The following is a 21,732-nucleotide window of genomic DNA, read 5'->3' on the forward strand; positions in this document are numbered from 1 at the left end:
AGGTACCTTACCAAAGACTTCTGAGAAAGCTTAGCAGTCATGGAATAAGAGGAGAGGTCCTCTTGTGGATAAGGAATTGGTTAAGAAGCAGAAAGCAGAGAGTAGGAATAAACGGACAGTTCTCCTAATGGAGGGCTGTAGAAAGTGGAGTCCCTCAAGGATCGGTATTGGGACCTGTACTTTTCAACTTGTTCATTAATGACCTAGAATTAGGAGTGAGCAGTGAAGTGGCCAAGTTTGCTGACGACACTAAATTGTTCAGGGTTGTTAAAACAAAAAGGGATTGCGAAGAGCTCCAAAAAGACCTCTCCAAACTGAGTGAATGGGCGGAAAAATGGCAAATGCAATTCAATATAAACAAGTGTAAAATTATGCATATTGGAGCAAAAAAATCTTAATATCACATATACGCTCATGGGGTCTGAACTGGTGGTGACCGACCAGGAGAGAGACCTCGGGGTTGTAGTGGACAGCACGATGAAAATGTCGACCCAGTGTGCGGCAGCTGTGAAAAAGGCAAATTCCATGCTAGCGATAATTAGGAAAGGTATTGAAAATAAAACAGCCGATATCATAATGCTGTTGTATAAATCTATGGTGCGGCCGCATTTGGAATACTGTATACAGTTCTGGTCGCCTCATCTCAAAAAGGATATTATAGAGTTGGAAAAGGTTCAGAAGAGGGCAACCAGAATGATCAAGGGGATGGAGCGACTCCCTTACGAGGAAAGGTTGCAGCATTTGGGGCTTTTTAGTTTAGAGAAAAGGCGGGTCAGAGGAGACATGATAGAAGTGTATAAAATTATGCATGGCATTGAGAAAGTGGATAGAGAAAAGTTCTTCTCCCTCTCTCATAATACTAGAACTCGTGGACATTCCAAGAAGCTGAAAGTTGGAAGATTCAGGACAGACAAAAGGAAGTACTTCTTTACTCAGCGCATAGTTAAACTATGGAATTTGCTCCCACAAGATGCAGTAATGGCCACCAGCTTGGACGGCTTTAAAAGAAGATTAGACAAATTCATGGAGGACAGGGCTATCAATGGCTACTAGCCATGATGGCTGTGCTCTGCCACCCTAGTCAGAGGCAGCATGCTTCTGAAAACCAGTTGCCGGAAGCCTCAGGAGGGGAGAGTGTTCTTGCACTCGGGTCCTGCTTGCGGGCTTCCCCCAGGCACCTGATTGGCCACTGTGAGAACAGGATGCTGGACTAGATGGGCCACTGGCCTGATCCAGCAGGCTCTTCTTATGTTCTTATGTTCTTAAATACCTTTGGTTTTCTTCCAAAATATCCCACCTTCAACAGGTAGCCCCATCTCCTCCCTTCCAAACTTTAGGCCACATGTGGGCAGCCCTCACAGGTCTTCAGTATGGCCTACTGCAGGTGCCCAAGCTGGCCTATATTACCAAATTCCCCACTGTTGAATTTTGCTGCCTGGAACAGCACAATTGTGATGGGCAGGAAAGTGAAGTTGAGGAGTCATCCCTACACACCATCTTTCCATCACAATTGTATATACACAGCCCACCAACCAGCTGTTTAATGCGCCAGGGAGAGCATCATTTACAAGGGGAGGAACGTGCATTGGGATGACCCTTTCCATGTGCCTTCCTGCCCAGAGTCCTGATGCTACAATAAACTGAACATTTTAAATTGAAAACACAGGGATCAACTTGTAGGGAACAAACCTGATTAAGCACATTTTGAATCGTTACAGCAGCTCAAGTCAAAATATAGTTTCCTGAGTCAATAACAACATTTTCTACTATTGTTAAATATTAAGCTCCCATAATATTGTCAAATATTAAGCTGATTGAACAAAGTCATTAAACATCTTCTAGTTTCTAACAATTGACAATGTAACCTCCTCAGTTATCAATTGTATGCTATTGCACATCTCACTGAGATACCTATGTAGTTAAACAACTTTTCAGACAGATTATATTTAAGATTAAAAACAGAGCATTATAAATTACTAACAGGAATACTAGTCTTCATTAATAATACACAAAACTGGGAGATGCTGAATGTACATTTTAATGCTAAAGTTCTTAGTGTGATTACAGCAATACAGAAATTGTAAAAAGATAAAGCTTACTATTTTGACAGCTGTGTGTCATCTGAATAGACTGCTAAATTAAATCTAGATTATGGCATAATGATATTAGCTACATGCTGCTAAATATTAAATCTGCTAATTAAACAGCTGCATTTAGGTTTCAATTTCCTGGTGAAATACATGAGGTGGTGTAAGCCTATCCAAGCTGCAATTATTAACAAAATGTTGGGTTTTTCTTCGTTTATATTTTTAGCAACTAGCTAAAACACGATTTAAATTGTTTAAATGATCCTTAATGGAGAAAAGCTAACATTACACAGGTACCAATGTGGTGGCCTCCAGATGTTGTGAAGGCCACCACTTCCATTACCCTGACCTTTGGTCATGCTGGCTGGGGCTGATAGCAGCTGGAGTCCAACATCATTTAGAGGACACCACATTGCTACCACTGCTATTACAGCAGTTATTCCAATTCCTGCTTGCTCAGAAAATCGAGGCAATGTGGTAGAAGATTCATGCCAGATAAAAGAAAAAACTTCTTCATGCGAACTATGGAATTCACTTCCACATGATGTAGTGATGGCCACCAACTTGGATGGCTTTAACAGGGGATCAGGTAATTACATAGAGAATAAGACTATCAATGGCTACTAGCCAAGATGGCTACACTGGCTGTTGAAGGCAGTATTTATTTATTATTATATTTTTATCCTACCTTTCCTCCAAGTAGCTCAAGATGGCACACATGATTCTTCTCCTTCTCCATTTTATCCTCACAACAAACCTGTGAGGTAGGTTAGGCTGAGAGACTGTGACTGGCCCAAGCTTCAGGACTGAGTGAGGATTTGAAAACTGGTTTCTGAGGTCCAAGTCCAACTCTAACTACTATGCCACACTGAGTACCAGTTACTGGGATTGCAAGTGGAAAGAACATTGTTACACTCAGGTCCTGCTTGAGGAATTCCCATAGGCATTTGGTTGGTCACTATGAGAACAGGGTGCTGGATTAAATGGATCTTTGACCTGATCCAGCAAGGCTCTTCTTATGATTTTACGTCATGACTTACAATGCTGCTTTGGCAGGCCCAACTTGTTGAAGAGAGGGCACCTAGATGAACACTTGGCTTCTGGAACACAGAGTGCACTATTTCCAGGCCAATGCTATCAATGAGTACACCAGATGACCAGAGACAAAAGAAAGATGGAAGAAGGAGAGCAGCTAAGAGTACTGGGGGGGGGGGTTCTTTGAGTTTGTTCAGGAACGGACAAATTCAGTCCAAGGGCCCAACACTGTGCTGGTTGCTTACCTCAAATTGAATTAGGACTGTTCCACTTTCCAGCCCTTTCTTCAGCTGCTCCATTGATTCTTCTAAAGTCTCACCATACTCAGAACAGTTGGGAAGAATTGTCCCCAGAAAACTAAAGGTATCAGCTTCATCCTCTGACTTGCTCTCAATAAATGGTCTAACAACTAAAAGAGACAGAGGCAAATCCAGATTTTTAACATTCTTTAAACAGTAAAGTCTAGGTGGGTTAAAAAAAATGTACACGAAAGAGGATAGATTTTTAAAAGTTGCTATGCTGTAACTTGCTGTTTGATAGCTCTAAAACATGCATCCTTGGGCAGGGAAATATTGGAGGGGAGGAAGGTGTAATTCAGTCTCTCTCTCAGGACAGTTACAGACAAGCAACATTCTTTTCTTCTGTGGTGAATAGCTGAAACCTTGGGAAAAATTATATTGACTGGTGAAATGAATATTTTGGAACACTGAAGCTTCTGAGAAACCTTAAAGATTTTATTCTAAACGGCAAAGAGCTGAGGATAGACCAGCTTTTCCGGTTATATGTGTTGGCTTACTTGCCTTAGGTAATCAACTACTATTGGGAAATCCTTCTCCAGGTAATTTGCTCTAGAAAGATTTTCTGCCAAATAGCCAATCTAACTAGCTAGCTTTATGTGTGACTCGTGTGTGGTATTCACTCAAAGCAAGATGTTAATCATAGAGTTAAAAGACAATCTCAAAGGTCATCTTGTCCACCCCCATGGTAATGCAGAAAATCTACTACATCCCTGAATAGGTGACCATCTAGCAACTGTTTTGCATCACTTTTGATAAAATGTTAAACCACTTTTGCCTACATGCCTTGGCTTGGATATTACAGCCTTGTTTTAAGCAGGCAATTTGAAACATTTAACTCTAGTCTCTTACCTGAAAACATGATTTGCAACCAGAGTGAAATTAGTTTCCAAATGTCACAGAAAACTAGGGTTACAGAGAAATTAGGAAGAGAAGGTGGGAACCTGAGCATGAGGAGGATGGTTTGGAGTCTCAGATTTGTGATGCCTGATCCAGACCAATGGAGTTGTGAAATTCAAAGACCGGGGGGTGGGGTGGGGAGAATAAAAAATGTTTTCTTCTCTTCCATGCCAAAAGGAATGCTCAGCTTCAACTGCTAGTTGCCCTAGGACTGCAGAGCTCAATTAAGTCTGCACATCCTGCCTCCCAGGAAGACCAGTCTGGCCCCATCCAGGGCATGAGGGGAGAGTCCGAAGCCATGGAACATACATGTATGCAAACTCTACTCATGGCTCTTTGGATCCTGCTCAATATTTATTATTAAAGTGCAAATCTCATACAGAATCTCACAATCATTTCAATTTCCTGTATTCAACAATCAATAGTGTTTTCTCGCAAATCTCTCTGAAACTATTATCTTTCTCACACTAATAATGATAAAAGTGAAAGCTTTAGTTGTTTCAAGTGACTTCTTGCAGTAAATTAAGAAATACCTTGAAAGAAAAGAAACTTCTAATATACAGATAATAATCCTGATAGGGATGAAAGGATCTATCAATCTCGGTTCTCTGTCATTTTTCAAATCTTAAATTCAGTTCACCATATTTCTGCAGCTATTTGAAAACTCATCAGCATTTTAGTGCAAATTTCTTCTAATAAACACATTTTTCTATGCAGTTTGACTAATGTATACATTTTTGCAAGCAATTTCCCCTAATATATGCATTTGTGTTTTTTTTCACTAATATATTCATTTTTATGCACACTTTCCCTTAATATATGGATTTTTGTAAGCATTGATTGGTTAGAGAACTGCATTGTAAAATTCGGACAGGTGCAAAATTCAAAGAATGGTTATGTTTCAGTTCTCAGGTTGTTTTAGAAAGTGAGAATTTGATAGATTCACCTTTAAATGTGAACTGAATCAAGCTTCTCCCTTATCCCAAATTCTGAACAGACATATTATGCTCAAAGCAGCATGATTCCACCATAATGCCACTCTTTAATACAAATGCATCACATATATAGTTACCTTTTCGCCTGATCAGAAGCACGAGCTCTCGTGTGTGTGACTCTCTGCTGGCTTTTATAAACATCACTACCTGGTCATGTGTGTGTTCAGAGATGTCCCGGCCATTGATTAATACTATCTGATCACCTTCAAGCAATTTTGGAACGCACTTATCAGACTGCCGTGAGACCAAAGAAAACGGTGTCAGTATTTTCAAACCTTTCAGTCTAAGAAACAACTTGGGTAGTAACTTCAGTGTGAAGCAATTAACTCAATCATTGATTAGGAGCATTATTCTTTATCTCATTCTCTGCATCAACAAAAATGGGAAATTTATTTAATATATTTCTGACAATCAGCAATGTCTCATACTATTCAGCTCAAACTGAGAATGAATGAACAAACAATCCAGAGGCCTAAATTTTGACTGTATGATTTCCTTAAAGAAAATACACATCCAGCGCCTGGCCAGGTTTTCCTCTCACTCCCTTATTTATTTATTTAATTTATTTCTTGTATTTGTATACCGCCCCATAGCCAAAGCTCTCTGGGCGGTTTACAGTAATTAAAAACATTAAAAACAAATATACAAATTTAAAACACATATTTTTTTAAAAAATTAAAACACAATTTAAAACAATATAAAAACAATTTTAAAACGCATGCTAAAATGCCTGGGAGAAAAGTCTTGACCTGCTGCCGAAAAGATAACAGTGATGGCGTCAGGCACACCTCGTCAGGCAGATCATTCCATAATTTGGGGGCCACCACTGAGAAGGCCCTCTCCCTTGTTGCCAGACTCCCAGCTTCCCTCGGAGTAGGCACCCGGAGGAGGGCCTTTGATGTTGAGCATAGTGTACGGGTGGGTTCGTATTGGGAGAGGCATTCCATCAAGTATTGTGGTCCCAAACCATGTAAGGCTTTATAGGTTAAAACCAGCACCTTGAATCGAACTTGGAAACATGCAGGCAGCCAATGCAAGCCGGCCAGAATTGGTTTTATATGTTCGGACCGTCTGATCCCTTTTACCAATCTGGCTGCTGCATTTTGCACAAGCTGCAGTTTCCGAACCATCTTCAAAGGCAACCCCACATAGAGTGCATTGCAGTAATCTAACTTGGAGGTTACCAGAACATGGACAACTGAAGCCAGGTTATCCCTGTCCAGATAGGGGCGCAGCTGGGCCACCAACCGAAGTTAGTAGAAGGCACTCCGTGCCACCGAGGCTACCTGAGAGCCTCAAGTGACAGACATGGTTCTAGGAGAACCCCCAAGCTACGAACCTGCTCCTTCAGGGGAGTGCAACCCCCTCCAGAACAGGTTGGACATCCACCATCTGGTCAGAAGAACCACCCACTAGCAGCATCTCAGTCTTGTCTGGATTGAGCCTCAGTTTATTAGCTCTCATCCAGTCGATTGTCGCAGCCAGGCACCAGTTCAGCACATTGACAGCCTCACCTGAAGAAGATGAAAAGGAGAAATAGAGCTGCGTGTCATCAGCATACTGATGGCAACGCACTCCAAAGCTCCGGATGACCGCACCCAATGGTTTCATGTAGATGTTGAACAGCATGGGGGACAGAACTAACACCTGTGGAACCCCATACTGGAGAGTCCAGGGTGCCGAGCAATGTTCCCCAAGCACCACCTTCTGGAGCCAACCTGCCAAGTAGGAGCAGAACCACCGCCATGCAGTCCCTCTCACTCCCAACTCAGCCAGTCTTCCCAGAAGGATACCATGATCAATGGTATCGAAAGCTGCTGAGAGATCAAGGAGAATCAACAGAGTCACACTCCCCCTGTCTCTCTCCCAACAAAGGCCATCATACAGGGCGACCAAGGCTGTTTCTGTGCCAAAACCAGGCCTGAAACCCGACTGAAATGGATCCAGATAATCGGTCTCATCCAAGAGTGTCTGGAGCTGGCCCGCAACCATTATTCTACTACCAGCACAAAAATGAAGAAAGTTTAAAAGGTTATACTTACAGGAGAACCTGGAATGATTCTGGATACAACCAGAGGTATCTTCTGATCAATACCACCCTAAAACATTATCCCAAAAACAATTAATGTGAACTGATTTAGGCTGAAATCCTACATTCGTTTATCTGGGAGTAAGTCCTGTCAATCTCAGTGGGGTTTTCTTTTGGCTAGACACGTATAGGATCGTGTGTAGGTCCAATACATGACTTATCTGTAACAGAAGTTTTCAAACAATGATCTGGGGGTGGATCTTGGGGCTTTTCAGAGTTTAGTAGTCAGACAAGCTTGACCTGAAACAAAGATTGACCAAAAAGCTTCCCCTGTGATACTAGGCTGCTGAAGGGTGATGGATATGATCTAGGACACCTTCAAAATTGTTCATATGACAGGATGATGAGGCTCAACTGGCCTTACTAAGGCTACATGTGAATTGCAAGTGCCCTCCAGGAAAGGGGTCCTCAAACCTTTTTTCCTCAGAGCTCACTTGAGAGAGTAACTTGAAAATTACAGATGCCCACCAGTCACACAACGGCAGAAGATGTAGTTGGAGTTTGGCATGCAATGTTTGACATCACTCTCTATTGATATCCAATCCTTCTTTGGAAATTGCAGCCATTTCCTCGTGGCAGGGAATTCATAGTTCAACTTTCCCAAAGCTAAGTACAGACATTAGCTTTAGATATATTATAAGTCAGCCTACCTACTTCAGGCAGAATGTGTTGATCCACAGACTAAGGGGGGAAAATATTTTATATTTTTTCCACCCCATGTCAGCATGCCTTAAAGTTTACTCATTTCCTTTCACATTTGTACCATATTTCTACCTTCCATTTATTTCATTCCTCTGCCCTGCTCCCTGGTGTTGCCACTGGCATGTTCAAAACTTTTTTATTCCCATTTGAAATCTTGAAGACCAAGCTCTTTTATAATTAACATCCATACAGTACTAATTATAAATTGGCCAAAAAGGAATAACCCTAATAACTGAGGACAACAAAATTCTCTGATTTCTTCAGGGGAGAAGATGGGGAGGAATAATCATCAATGCTCCATTAAATGAATCTGTTCTGACAGCACAGGAACTTACATAAAAGTACATTTAAAATACAAACATTTCTTAATAATTTCCTTCAACCCCCCCCCCAATTACATTTGATGATCCAAGTGCTTTTTACCTTCAGGTTAAATCCAAATTTTCCATCTTCATCTGGTAAAATGCGTATCAAAAGTAAGTCTCCATCAATAACTTCATTCTGGAAGACAAGAAAAACAGGCCTTTGGTGTGTGTTTCATGCAGTGCCTTGCAAAAGTACTCAGACCCCTGACCTATGCTGTCATATTACTGAATTACAAATGGTACACTGTAATTTCGTTTTATATTATACAGCCATGAGAGTGCTGTATATTATAGACAGCATGGGTTTTTCACAATCTGCAATGTTAAATTGAAAATAGCTCCCATGCCATTCTGATGCTTTCCATAAGCTCATTTAAAAACAAAACCTTACAAAGGTTATAGTCCTGAACTCAGAAAAGACATTTGGTTTTACAGTGAAACGGTTTTCTCTGTGCATGTCAAAGATGACCTCTCTGGGTAGCTAGCTCCACCTAGCGGTTGAAGGCAGAAAGAGCGTGTTCAATTTTTTCAAGGATTTCCTGCTCTCTGTGGCTCCTTATCACAAGCACTAACAAATACAGACTTAACGATTATAAAACACAACTGAAGAGAAACGAACAGCACTCACACACTCTCTGCTAAAACAAGCTTGCTTAAACTATTATGGCAGCCTAGCCCTCATAGGGAGTGGCCCTGAGGTCATCTTTGACATGCACAGAGAAAACTGTTTCATGGTAAGACGAAATATCTTTTCTCCTGTGCATATCAAGATGACCTCAGGTGGGACATACCAAAGCTGACCCATGCAGGGCAGGAATCTAGCTGGGCTATAATGACCTTATTGGCTTGAGTACTGTAGCACTCTCCTCCCAAAGGCCACCTCAGCAGAGGCGTAAGCATTTATCTTGTAACGTTTGATAAATGTGTTAGGATGAGCCCATGTAGCCGCTCTGCATATCTCCAGAAGGGAAGTGCTTTGGGAAAATGCTGCAGATGTGGCTGCTGCCCTAGTGGAGTGGGCCACTACTTTGGTTGGGTGAGCCAGTCTCAGGGAAGTATATGCTAGTGTAATGCATGCTTTAATCCACCTTGCTAGTGTTGAGGTAGAGACCTTCCTTCCTAAGGAATTTGGGTGAAAAGACACAAATAAGCTATCTGTTTGGCAGGAGGGTTTTGTTTTTGAAATATATACTTTTAAGGCTCTTTTCACATCTAGTGAGTGCCACGCCTTCCCTGTGGGGTGGACTGGGTTGGGACAGAAAGAAGGAAGCACCAGCTCTTAACAGTGGAAATTAGACAACACTTTAGGCCAGAAGGAAGGGACAGTACGGAGAATAACCCTATCCTTATGAAATACACAGTAGCGCCTGTCAACCGACAAGGCATTCAGCCCAGACACTCTTCAGGCCAAGGTAATGGCCACTAGAAATAACACCTTTAGGGACAGCAGGCAGATAGGAACTTTACTGAGTCATTCAGTAAAGCGTCCCTATGAGACTGGTGGCCCAGCTGAAATACAATCACAGCCTCATCTGGTTGCACATAAGGAGAAGACGACTTTTAAGAAGACATCTAATAAAGCCTCTAGTTTGCTTCCTATTGCTTTTGAGACACCTGTAACACCTCTTATAGCTTCGCCTCCCGTGGGTGCTAACAATCAGCTGGTTTCTCCCACCAGGACCTCCTTAAGAAAGGATGATGCAGAGTACTACTCCCTACGACTTAGTCGGAATAAGATAGTTCTATCCCATTTCCCATGCTATAATAACAGTGGTCAATATCTCAATTGGAAAATTTATATTTTCGAGGTTTTACGATCCCTGAATGTAGTCCCAATTAAATTTGAAGATATAGTTAAGGCAGTTATTCTTACCAAGAATTCTTTTGATATGGTGGTATTATTAACTTTTAGATCTTATGGAATGGTTAATACTTTTTTGGCAAATAGACCTTTTTTGTTGAGGTTTGGAATCTAAGTGCGAAGACATTTTGTTAATTTAGGAAGACCACGCCCTCTTCGTGTAAACTGGCATCGGCCTGACCTAATAGCCCAAACTCAATTATCAGTTATGGGGAAGTATCCTCAGGATAATTATACATCTATGGCATACCCCCATTTTAACCTCACCAGTAGCGACTTTGTTGTGCTGGATAGTTATAACGATTCCACCAGCTCCTTACTTATGAGTAGTCCAGTTCAATCTCTATTACAGTCACCCATTCAGGGAGACCATGAGGATAAACTGACTGCCTCCTTCTGTGATGGATCAGATGAGCTATTATCCAACTTTACTAGTTTCTCTGACAATGCCCAACAGGATATTATTAATAACTTACAGAAACTTCTTCAAAACTTACTGAGCAAGAGATTATCCTCTAGATCCCGTAAGGATCTTGATTTGGATGCGCACTATAAAGCTCAGACCTTAAAAATACCGTCAACTCTTGTTCTGCCAGTCATACCAGAATTGGATGCTATGTGTGACACTTTACAAAGTATAGCCTTAGTCCCGCAAGAGGAATCAAAATTCCCTTGATGCCATACGACCCAGCCAACTAATCTATCCTTCTTACCTGCTACGATACCACTTAATGTTGAGGCGGGTATGCTAAAGCCCTTAAAGGACCTTATTTTCGGAGAACCTATAACAACTTTATGTGGGAGGGGAAGATATGATATGAAGAAATCCTCCTATCACATCAAGAGAAGTCGACCTCATCGTTGGTTATCAACTTCTATACGACGACCTCGGCCAAATAGACAGGTGTACTTGGATGACAATTCTCCCGGTTTACTAGTCATGCTTTTTAACGCCAGGTCGGTAAATCAGAAAACCACGATCATTCAGGACCTTATCCTGGATGAACATGCCGACTTGACGTGTATTACAGAAACCTGGTTGGATGAATTAGGCAGGGTTAACCTCACTGGTCTTTGTCCTCCAGGTTTCTGTGTACATCAGCAGGCTAGACCGGGGGGACGGGGTGGGGGAGTCGCAGTGGTCTATCGTGATTCCATCTCTATGACCAGGTGCCTTCTACCGCAATTTGCTGGATTCAAGTGTCTTTATGTAAAACTGCGGGCGGGACAAAATAGCGATTCTGCTGGTGTATCGTCCTCCCCGCTGCCCAGCAGTCCCCTTATCCAGGCTCTCCAAGCTGATCTCCGGGCTGATGGTAGAGTCTCCCAGGCTGTTAGTTTTGGGTGACTTCAATATCCACGCGGAGTCCCCACTTCATGGAGATGCCCGAGACTTTATGGCGGCCATGACAACTATGGGGATGTCTCAACTAATAACAGGCCCTACTCATACAGCTGGTCACACCCTCGATCTTGCTTTCTATGTGGGAAAGGATGATAATGATCCAGGAGTGGTACGATTTTTCTATAGCTCCATTGTCATGGACGGATCATTACCTGGTCAGCTTTAGACTAACTGCGACTCATACCCACCGCGGGGAGAAGGGACCGATTAGAATGGTCCGCCCCAGGAGACTGATGGATCCGGTTGGTTTCCTATCAGCTCTTGGGGAATTCCCTGTCTCCCAAGTAAGTGATTCTGTAGACACCCTGGTCAAATTCTGGAACAGTTCAATGACCAGGGCCGTTGACACAATCGCCCCTGAGCGTCCCCTTGTGCGTTCCAGAGCAAAACCGGCCCCATGGTTTTCCAATGAGCTGATGGCGATGAAACGCACTCGTCGGGGTCTAGAGCGACGGTGGTGGAAAACTCAGAACGAATCTGACCGACTTGTTGTTAAAGAATTTTCGAAAACCTATTCGATTACAAGACGATCTACGCAAAAGGCCTTTTTTACGGCTTCTATTTCATCAGCCGTTAATCAGCCGGCTGAACTATTCCGAGTGGTTAAAAATTTGCTTAACCCTATTCATCCTGAGGACAACGTGGATTTGTCTCCAACCCGTTGTCAAGAATTTGCCTTTTATTTTGCGAATAAGGTCAATCAGATCCACTCCAACTTAGAAGCCAATTTTGATGCAGTCTCTAAGGATGTACCTTCGGCCTCTGTCTGTCCAATTAAGATGGATTCCTTTCAACTTGCTCAACCTGGAGATATACAGCCTCCTTGGAGGAATGAGACCTACCACCTGTCCGCTTGATCCTTGTCCCTCCTGGATCATTAAACAAGCCAGAGGGGACCTGGCTGAATGGGTCTGTGGAGTAGTCAATGCCTCTCTTCAACAAGGCTCCCTGCCGGGATGCCTGAAACAGGCGTTTGTGAGACCATTACTGAAAAAACCCTCCTTAGACCCATTATGTTTGGGTAATTATCGACCAGTATCCAACTTACCTTTCTTAAGTAAAATAGTGGAGCGGGTGGTGACTAGTCAACTTCAACGGTTCCTAGTGGAAACAGATTATCTCGATCCGTTCCAATCTGGTTTCAGACCTGGCCACGGGACCGAAACGGCTTTGGTCGCCTTGGTGGATGACCTTCGAAGGGGATTAGACAGGGGGAGTGTGTCCCTGTTGGTTCTCCTGGATCTCTCGGCGGCCTCTGATACCATCGACCATGGTATCCTTCTGGATCGCCTATCCAGAATGGGGCTTCAGGGTACTGTTTTATGTTGGCTCCGCTCCTTCCTGGAGGGTTGAACCCAGAAGGTAATACTCGGAGACTCCTGCTCAGCCCCCTGGCCTTTGACCTGCGGGGTTCCACAGGGTTCTATTTTGTCTCCTTTGTTATTTAACATCTATATGAAGCCGCTGGGTGAGGTCATCCGGAGGTTTGGAGTTCGTTACCATCAATATGCAGATGACACCCAGCTTTACTTCTCCTTTCCTCCTGATGCCAAGGAAGCCGTTCGACCCCTGAACCAGTGCCTGTCCTCAGTGATGGATTGGATGAAGGTGAACAAGTTGAAATTAAATCCAGACAAAACAGAAATGCTCTTCGTCAGTCGTGGGGCCAAACTAGAAACGTGGAATGTACCTGTGTTAGACGGGGTTACACTCCCCCTGAAGACTCAAGTCCGCAGCTTGGGTGTGCTTCTGGACTCGGCTTTGAACCTGGAAGCTCAGGTTTCTGCTGTGTCCAGGAGCGCTTTTGCCCAGTTAAGACTGGTTCGCCAGCTGCGCCCGTTTTTAGAGATGTCTGATCTGACGAAGGTAACTCACGCCCTAGTTACATCCCGGCTTGACTACTGCAACGCACTCTACGTGGGGCTGCCTTTGAAGACAGTTCGGAAGCTTAAATTGGTTCAAGGTGCAGCAGTAAGAACACTGACAGGGGCTGACCGTGCCCATACAACCCCCCTGTTGCAACAGCTCCACTGGTTGCCAATTTGCTTCCGGACTCAATTCAAGGTGCTGGTGTTGTCCTTTAAAGCCCTTCACGGCTTGTGCCCTGTCTATCTGTCCGATTGGTTATCTTCTTATGAACCCCCCCGTTCTCTCAGGTCCTCCAATAATTCGCTCCTTAGAATACCCTCAACCTCACAAGTTCATCTTGCAGGAACCAGAGATAGGGCGTTCTCTGTTATCGCCCCTAGACTCTGGAATTCCCTGCCAATAGAGGTCCGGTCGGCCTCCTCGCTTCCGGCATTCCGTCGCCAGGTCAAGACGTTCCTTTTCCGTCTTGCATTTAACCTGGACTGAGGAATAGGAAATCTCTTGACCATGAGAGATTATGGAGTAATTATGTGTTTATTGTATTGTATACAGTTTTTGCTATTTTAATCTTATCTTATAAGTTTGTATCTATGGTGTATGTCTTGCTTTTATAAGGTATTCTCGGTCTATATTCTTTTATTATAGAGTTGTCCGCCGCTCTGAGCTTTCCAGGAAGATAGAGCGGCATAGAAATGTTTTAAATAAATAAATAAATAAATTCAAAGGGAGGTTTCTAGAGGGCAGTTAGAGGGTGATATGGGAGGAGTTGCTCTTTCCCAGCTTTGCCCACCTGGGTACATGGTTCAGCATTATGGTAGAGCCGAAGGTCGGGGAGGTGGGGTTGCCGTGGTCTATAGGAGTTCTTTCTCACTCTCCAAGCACCCTGTACAGGTGACGACTGGTTTGGAGTGTCTCCACCTTGCGCTGGGCCAGAGAGACAGGTTGGGAATTTTGTTGGTGTACCGCCCGCCCTGCTGCTCAACAAATTCCCTAACTGAGCTGACAGAGGTAGTCTCGGAGATATTGTTGCAGTCCCCTAGACTGTTGGTACTGGGGGACTTCAACGTTCACGCCGAGACTGCTTTATCTGGGGCGGCTCAGGACTTCATGGCGTCCATGACAACCATGGGGCTGTCTCAGTTTGTTACTGGCCCGACGCATGTGTCGGGACATACCCTTGATTTGATCTTCGCCACTGGGCAGGGAGATGGTGATCTGGAGGTTGGGGATTTTTCATCTACCCCATTGTCATGGACAGATCACCGCTTGCTGAGGTTTAAGCTTACGGCGACCCTTTCCCTCTGCAAGGGTGGGGGACCTATTAAATTGGTCCGCCCCCGGAGACTAATGGATCCTGAGGGTTTCCAATGGGCTCTAGGGGATTTTCCGACTGAGAAGACTGGCGCTCCTGTTGAAGCCCTGGTTGAACTGTGGAATATGGAGATGACCCGGGCGGTTGACACGATCGCTCCCATGCACCCCCTCCTATGTAGAGCTCATACAGCCCCATGGTATACCCCGGAGCTGAGAGCGATGAAGCAAGAGAGGAGGAGGCTTGAGTGCAGATGGAGGCGCACTCCTGACGAATGCAATTATGCCTTGGTAAGTGCCTGCTCTAAGCGATATACAGCAGCGGTGAGGGCAGCAAAAAAGAGTTATTTTGCTGTCAGTATTAAGGCATCACTCTCCCGCCCAGCGGAGCTTTTTAAAACTGTACGAGGGCTTTTACATCTTGGCCCTCGGGATACTATAGATTCATCTGTAGCCCGTTGTGATGAGTTCGCTGGACACTTCCAAACTAAGATCGCTTGCATTCGTCGGGACTTGGACTCCAATATTATAGCAGTTGGATTCAATGAAGCATCCAGACCACGGTCTTGTCCTCATTTATTGGATGAGTTTCAGTTGGTGCAGCTTGAGGCTGTTGACAAGATCCTTGGACTGGTGCGGGCGACCACGTCTGTGCTGGATCCTTGCCCCACTTGGCTGGTGAAAGCTGGCAGGACCGGAACCGCTGGCTGGGCCAAGGAGGTAATCAATGCCTCTTTGCGAGAGGATGTGGTCCCTGACTGCCTAAAAGCGGCGGTAGTGAGACCGCTCCTGAAGAAACCCTCCTTGGACCCAGATAACTTGAACAACTATAGACCTGTGGCGAATGTTCCGTTCCTGGGCAAGGTTCTGGAACGGGTGGTGGCCGGCCAGCTCCAGGGACTCTTGGATGACACTGATTATCTTGATCCGTTTCAATCCGGTTTTAGGCCTGGGTTTGGTACCGAAACAGCCTTGGTCGCCCTGTACGATGACCTTTGTCAGGAGAGGGACAGGGGGAGTGTGACCCTGTTGATTCTCCTTGATCTCTCAGCTGCTTTTGATACCATCGACCATGGTATCCTTCTGGGAAGGCTCACGGAGTTGGGAGTTGGGGGTATTGCTTGGCAGTGGCTCCGCTCCTACTTGGTGGGTCGTCACCAGAAGGTAGTGCTTGGGGAACACTGCTCGACACCCTGGACTCTCCATTGTGGAGTCCCACAGGGATTGGTACTGTCCCCCATGCTTTTCAACATCTATATGAAGCCGCTGGGTGCGGTCATCAGGAGTTTTGGAGTGCGTTGTCACCAGTACGCTGATGACACGCAACTCTATTTCTCCTTTGCATCTTCCTCAGGTGAGGCTGTTAACGTACTAAACCGTTGCCTGGCCGCGATAATGGATTGGATGGGAGCTAACAGACTGAAACTTAATCCAAACAAGACCGAGACGCTGTTAGTGAGTGCCTTCTCTGCCCAGATGGTGGATGTTCACCCTGTTCTGGATGGGGTTACACTCCCCTTGAAAGAACAGGTTCGTAGCTTGGGTGTTCTTTTCGACCCTTCCCTGTCTCTTGAGGCTCAGGTAGCCTCAGTGGCACGGAATGCTTTCTACCATCTCCGATTTGTAGCCCAGCTACGTCCCTATCTGGACAGTGACGACCTCGCCTCAGTCGTTCATGCTCTGGTAACTTCTAGATTGGACTACTGCAATGCGCTCTACGTTGGGCTGCCCTTGAAGATAGTTCGGAAACTACAGTTAGTCCAGAATGCAGCGGCCAGATTGTTGACGTGGACCAGAAGGTCCGCTCATATAACACCTGTTTTGGCCCGTCTGCACTGGCTTCCTATTTGTTTCCGGGCTAAATTCAAAGTGCTGGTTTTGACCTATAAAGCCTTACACGGCATGGGACCGCAATACCTGGTGGAACGCCTCTCCCAATATGAACCTACCCGTACACTGCGCTCAACATCTAAGGCCCTCCTCCGAGTACCATCCCATCAAGAAGCTCGGAAGATGGTGCCTAGAAATAGGGCCTTTTCGGTTGTGGCTCCCGAACTGTGGAATGGTCTCCCCGATGAGGTGCGCCTGGCGCCGATGCTGCTATCTTTTCGGCGCCAGGTGAAAACCTTTTTATACGCCCAGGCATTTTAAAGTGTATTTTTACAGTATTTTATTACTATGTTGTATTCTGGATGTTGTTTGGTTCTCGTATTGTTTGTGTGTTTTTGTTTTTTGAGTTATTATATTTATTGTATTTATATATTGTGCCTGCTTTTACCTTTTATGTACACCGCCCAGAGAGCCTTCGGGCTTAGGGCGGTATATAAATAAAATAAAATAAAATAAATAAATAAATTGTTGCTCCATGAAGGAAATGCTTCAGGAAGGGATGAGATCCCAGCGGATTTTCTGGGGATCTGGACAGTATTGCTGACAGAGCTGAAGCTTGACACTTCAACATGTTGGGTCTGAGTCCCATCACTAACCCGTCCTGTAAGAAGAACTTCGCTGATACCTGCTTTCCTAGTCATTATCTTCTTTCTCTGAGACCAGGCTGAGAAGGCCTTCCAAGTGCCTTCATATATCTGAATAGTGGATGGATGCTGAGAGGCCATTATTGTCTCCACTACCAGTGGACTAAGGCCCTTTCTTAACAGTCATCACATCTCAACTTACAGACATGAAGTGCCATCCATCCAGGGTTTGGGTAGAGAAGCTGTTCTTGTGATAGCAGATCTTCCCTGGAGGAAATCTGCCAAGGAGGGGCAACCATGCGCAACTTGCAGTATGTGATATACTCATTCAAGTTCTTGAGATCGAGTACCGCTCTGAATGAACCGTCTTTCTTTCTGACTAAAGAAGATAGAGTAGGTTCCCCAAAATCTCTCTCCTGAGGGAACAGGTTCTATTGCTGCTATCTGCAATAGGTGAGAGATTGCCTGTTGGATCCTCTCCCTTTTGTGTGGAGGCACTGAGACAGGAGATGGTACAAACCTTGGGGGAGGCTAGGATGTGAATTCCAGCCACAATCCGTTCCGGAGGGTCTGCAGCACCCACTGGTCAGATGGTATGTCCCTCCATCCGTGGTGGAGAACTGTTGTGGACCCTGACTTGGCTGCATTGCCTTTCCAGAATGGGCAGCTGGGTCTGTGTTCTCTTGTGCTTCCCAACGGCCTTGAACCTTGAAAGGATTGGGATGTCTGGCAAGGATGAAATGTTCTGCGAAAAGACCTTCTATTGTCTCTTTTCCTGGTTGAGGGCATAGATTTCTCCTTTTCTTTAGATTCCAGGACGCCTGTGAGGGATGCGTCCCCAAACAGCTTGCCTTCTAAGTAGGGTTCTGAGGCCAAATTAGAGCGAGCTATGGGATCTGCGTCCCAGTGGCACAACCACAGTGTCCTCCTGGTAAAGAGACCTGCTGTCAGCACCCATGCTGAGAATTACATGGTGTCCACTGAAGCATCTGCTTCACCCAGGCAATTTTCAATAGGGACTTGTGGACTCAGGCTGGATCCTACTGTGGGCCATCCAGTAAGTCTTTCAACCACAGGAGGGAAGCTCTAACAAATACTGAGGATGCCGATGCTGCCCTAACTGATAATGTGCAGGCCTTGTAGATTCTTCTGAGGCCTTGATCCATTTTGTGTTCTGAGGTGAGCATCGAAGTCCTCAGGGTTCAAGGACAGGTTTAACAAGTTTACTATGGGAGCATCTACCAACGGGACTTTCAACTGGTCCATGAGGTGTTGCTCCAGGGTATAATATTTATTGGCTGTCGTAACACGACTTCTTGAACTTCACTGGGATGTTGAATTCAGATTTGATCACCTTGGGAAGCAAGGAAGGGAGCTTTAGTACCTTTGATTTGGGCTTTGGATCTGGACACACTACAGAAACCCTAGAAGCAGTGGGGGCTGGAGGCTCTTCTGGGGAATTCAAACTCAGTGCTTCCATTGCCTTGCACAGTAGGGCCAGAAAGTGAGCGTTTTGGAAGATCCTATTGGTAGATATCTCGTCGGATTCTGAATCCCTGCTCCACTCTTCTTCATCCAGAACAATCAACTCATTCTCCAGGTCTGTGCCCTGATCTTCTATACAGCCATGGTGTCTGCCCTGGGCAGCTGCATGAGGATCTGGTGGCACACGATTGGTGGGCAGCGGTCTTGAGGCTGCTGATGCATGTGGCAGGTCAGATGCCTGAATGCGTTGTGCCCTCCCCGGGTTCTGGGTCAAGGGTTTATCCCTCCCGCTTTCACCAGGGTGGAGCAAAGAGACTGTTGGAGCAGACAGGTCTCTAGTCAGATCAACTAGGAGGGATTCCCCCAGCTGTTCCTTCAATTACTGTAGCATCAGGGGCAAAGTTGCAGTTGTAGTTGCTGAGCGTGGCCACCTGGTGACTGAGCCACACCCCCTGCCGGGGTGGGAGTTCACTGGAGGCCTCTTGAAATCCTGACGTCCTCAGGAGAGGATGAGGTAGAGAAAATGCAGGTTAAAGATGGATCAGGTTGCTCCTCTTCTTCAGAGATGGGTTCCTGTGGGAGTCTTGCAAAGCCGTGCCAGATGGATTACACTCATGCTCCCTTGCATTATCATCCTGCCTACCCTGCCCACTTGAATACATGCCTCTGTAACCTCCAGCCTGCTGGTGGAAGGGGGGGCTACTGCTGACTCCACAGCTGTCTCTAACATCTGGTGGTCTGGAACTGGAGGGAGCTGCTTAGCCTTCTTGGCAGGGATCACTGACTTCGTGGTTGCTTTCCCCATGGGAGCAACGTATAGCATGGGGCTTCTGGGAGCAGTAAGAAAATGGAGGCCTGAAGCTGAAGCTGTGGGCTTCTATATAGAGGCAGGAGCCCGAATAGTAGGCTTCGCTGGGCATACTGTGGTCTACATTGATGGCGTGGGAGCTGTTAACGGTTGTGAAAAGGCTCCGTTGGACATGCAGTGGCCTACGCTGAGGTTGGGCGATGTGTGTGGGGAAATAGGTGGCAAGGTAATGGATGCTGACCATGCAGGCTCCGTTGGGCCTGTAGTGGCCTTCACTGGGCCTATTGCGGCCTGCTCATAGGCCTACAGAGACCCGGCTGACGATGGACATGGGGGGGGCGGATGGCTGCTGCAAACGGCTCTACGGTCTATAAAAGCCTTCATTGGGCCTACCACTGCCTGCTCCGCAGATGGAGGGAGGGAGGCAGCGGCGGCGAAGAAGCAGCTGTGGGCAGCCACGAATGGCTCCACTGGGCCTGTAGCGGCCTGCTGCTAGCGGCGGGGGGAACACACCCCAAATTACTCCGTTGTGGGGAGTGGTGTAGGGAAGAAGCCAATGCCTTCTGTTGGAAGAACATAACTCCTCCTCCATGCACCTAGTGGAGTGAAGAAGACTGGTGGGGGCTCCCTCTCTTACAGTTTCAAAAAGCTGTGGATACCCTTTCCTCTTTACAATTTTTTTAAAAAAATCCAAAGGGGCTAGGGACGGGAAGGATTCATTACCCAACACCACAGGAATAGATATTACAAGAAAAATATAGACAAACAGAAATATACTGGCCTGAACCAACAGCAGAGAGCAGATACAAACCAGAAAGAGAACTGTGATAAGGAGCTAGAGAACAGAAAGTCCTTGAAAAACTGAACAGCGCTCTTTCTGCCTTCAACCACTAGGTGGACTTAGCTACCCACCTGAGATCACCTTTACATACACAGGAGGAACGCTTGCTTAACAACCCTCTAAATTTTCATGGCAATACACAAAACAGTCAGAGAGAATCGAAAGTTCAAAGTATAAAAAGGGGGGGAACTAGACCCCTCTTGGACTTTTTTCTGTCAGTGTTCTCATAATTTGTCATATTAATTAAAAATCAGCCATGTTCACAAAGTACCTGTAATCCTGTTACTGACCTTGCCCCATACTCTGACCTTCATCGTCTGCAGTTTAAAAGTTTAAAAAATGCCTGGCTGATTTTTAATTAATTTAAGAAATTTAACATTAAACTCAATGATAAACCCGGCCATGCTCAGTAAGAACCAACTGTCAGTGTTCTAAAAGCCAGACTCCCAGCTGCTTGGCTAATCAGGGAGCCATACCCATGCCAGATCTTGATTTCACTTGAGACAGTCATGGCTTCCCCCTAAGAATCCTGGGAAGTATAGTTTGTGAAGGATGCCAAGAGGAGACTCCCATTCCCCTGACAGAGTTTCAGTGGTCAGAGTGGTTTTACAGTCAGCTGCTCTGACTGAAGGTCTGTGAGGGGAACAGGGCATCTCCTAGCAACTCTCAGCACCTTTCACTAACTACACTTCCCAGGATTCTTTGAGAGAAGCCATGACTGTCTAAAGTGAAATAAAGGCCTGGTGTGGATGTGGCCAGGGACAGTTTGCATTAAACTTAGGTGGGAGGCTACATGTGCCTGCTGTAGAATAAAAAGGTGGGAGAAATGCTGAAAAATAATACTGTTCACAATGTTTTCCTTTTGGAAATGAAAGTGGCTTCCCCTCTGCCCAGTGCCCACCCACCCAATGTGCTCCCCTCCCCCTTCTTCCCCTCCCTGCCCTCCTCCTCTCCTCCCTGCCCCTCCCCCAGGTCAGTTTCACTTATTCTAAGCATAATTGTACAGGAATAAATCCCACAGAACTCAAAAAGCATACAAATGATCAAACCTGCCGTCTCCCCCACCCCATCCCTTTCTAATCCTCTCCTTCCCCCTCCTCCCCTCCCCCATGGTCAGTTTTACCTAGCTTAAGCATGATTGCAAGGGAGTAAATCCCACTGAACTCAATAAGCATGCAAATGAGGAAACCTGCCGGGACTCCTCCTTCC

At 45.5% G+C, this 21,732-nt stretch overlaps 1 protein-coding gene across 14 annotated transcripts in view; it reads right to left on the reverse strand.

The window, feature by feature from the left end:
• Positions 1-21,732, reverse strand: part of PTPN3 (protein tyrosine phosphatase non-receptor type 3) — a 229,171-nt gene that overhangs the window by 39,668 nt on the left and 167,771 nt on the right. For all 14 annotated transcript variants that reach the window (XR_009758410.1, XR_009758412.1, XR_009758411.1 and 11 more), the window contains 4 exons: positions 8,528-8,605; positions 7,356-7,412; positions 5,391-5,547; positions 3,368-3,531 (listed from right to left, as the gene is read on the reverse strand). Coding sequence is in view for 11 of the 14 variants with exons in the window: in XM_061589650.1 (XP_061445634.1) it covers positions 3,368-3,531; positions 5,391-5,547; positions 7,356-7,412; positions 8,528-8,605 (456 nt within the window). In the remaining 3 variants the exon portion in view is untranslated. The remainder of the gene's footprint in view (positions 1-3,367; positions 3,532-5,390; positions 5,548-7,355; positions 7,413-8,527; positions 8,606-21,732) is intronic.

Source organism: Rhineura floridana, chromosome 11, assembly GCF_030035675.1.
Source record: "Rhineura floridana isolate rRhiFlo1 chromosome 11, rRhiFlo1.hap2, whole genome shotgun sequence".
NCBI lineage: Eukaryota > Metazoa > Chordata > Lepidosauria > Squamata > Rhineuridae > Rhineura > Rhineura floridana.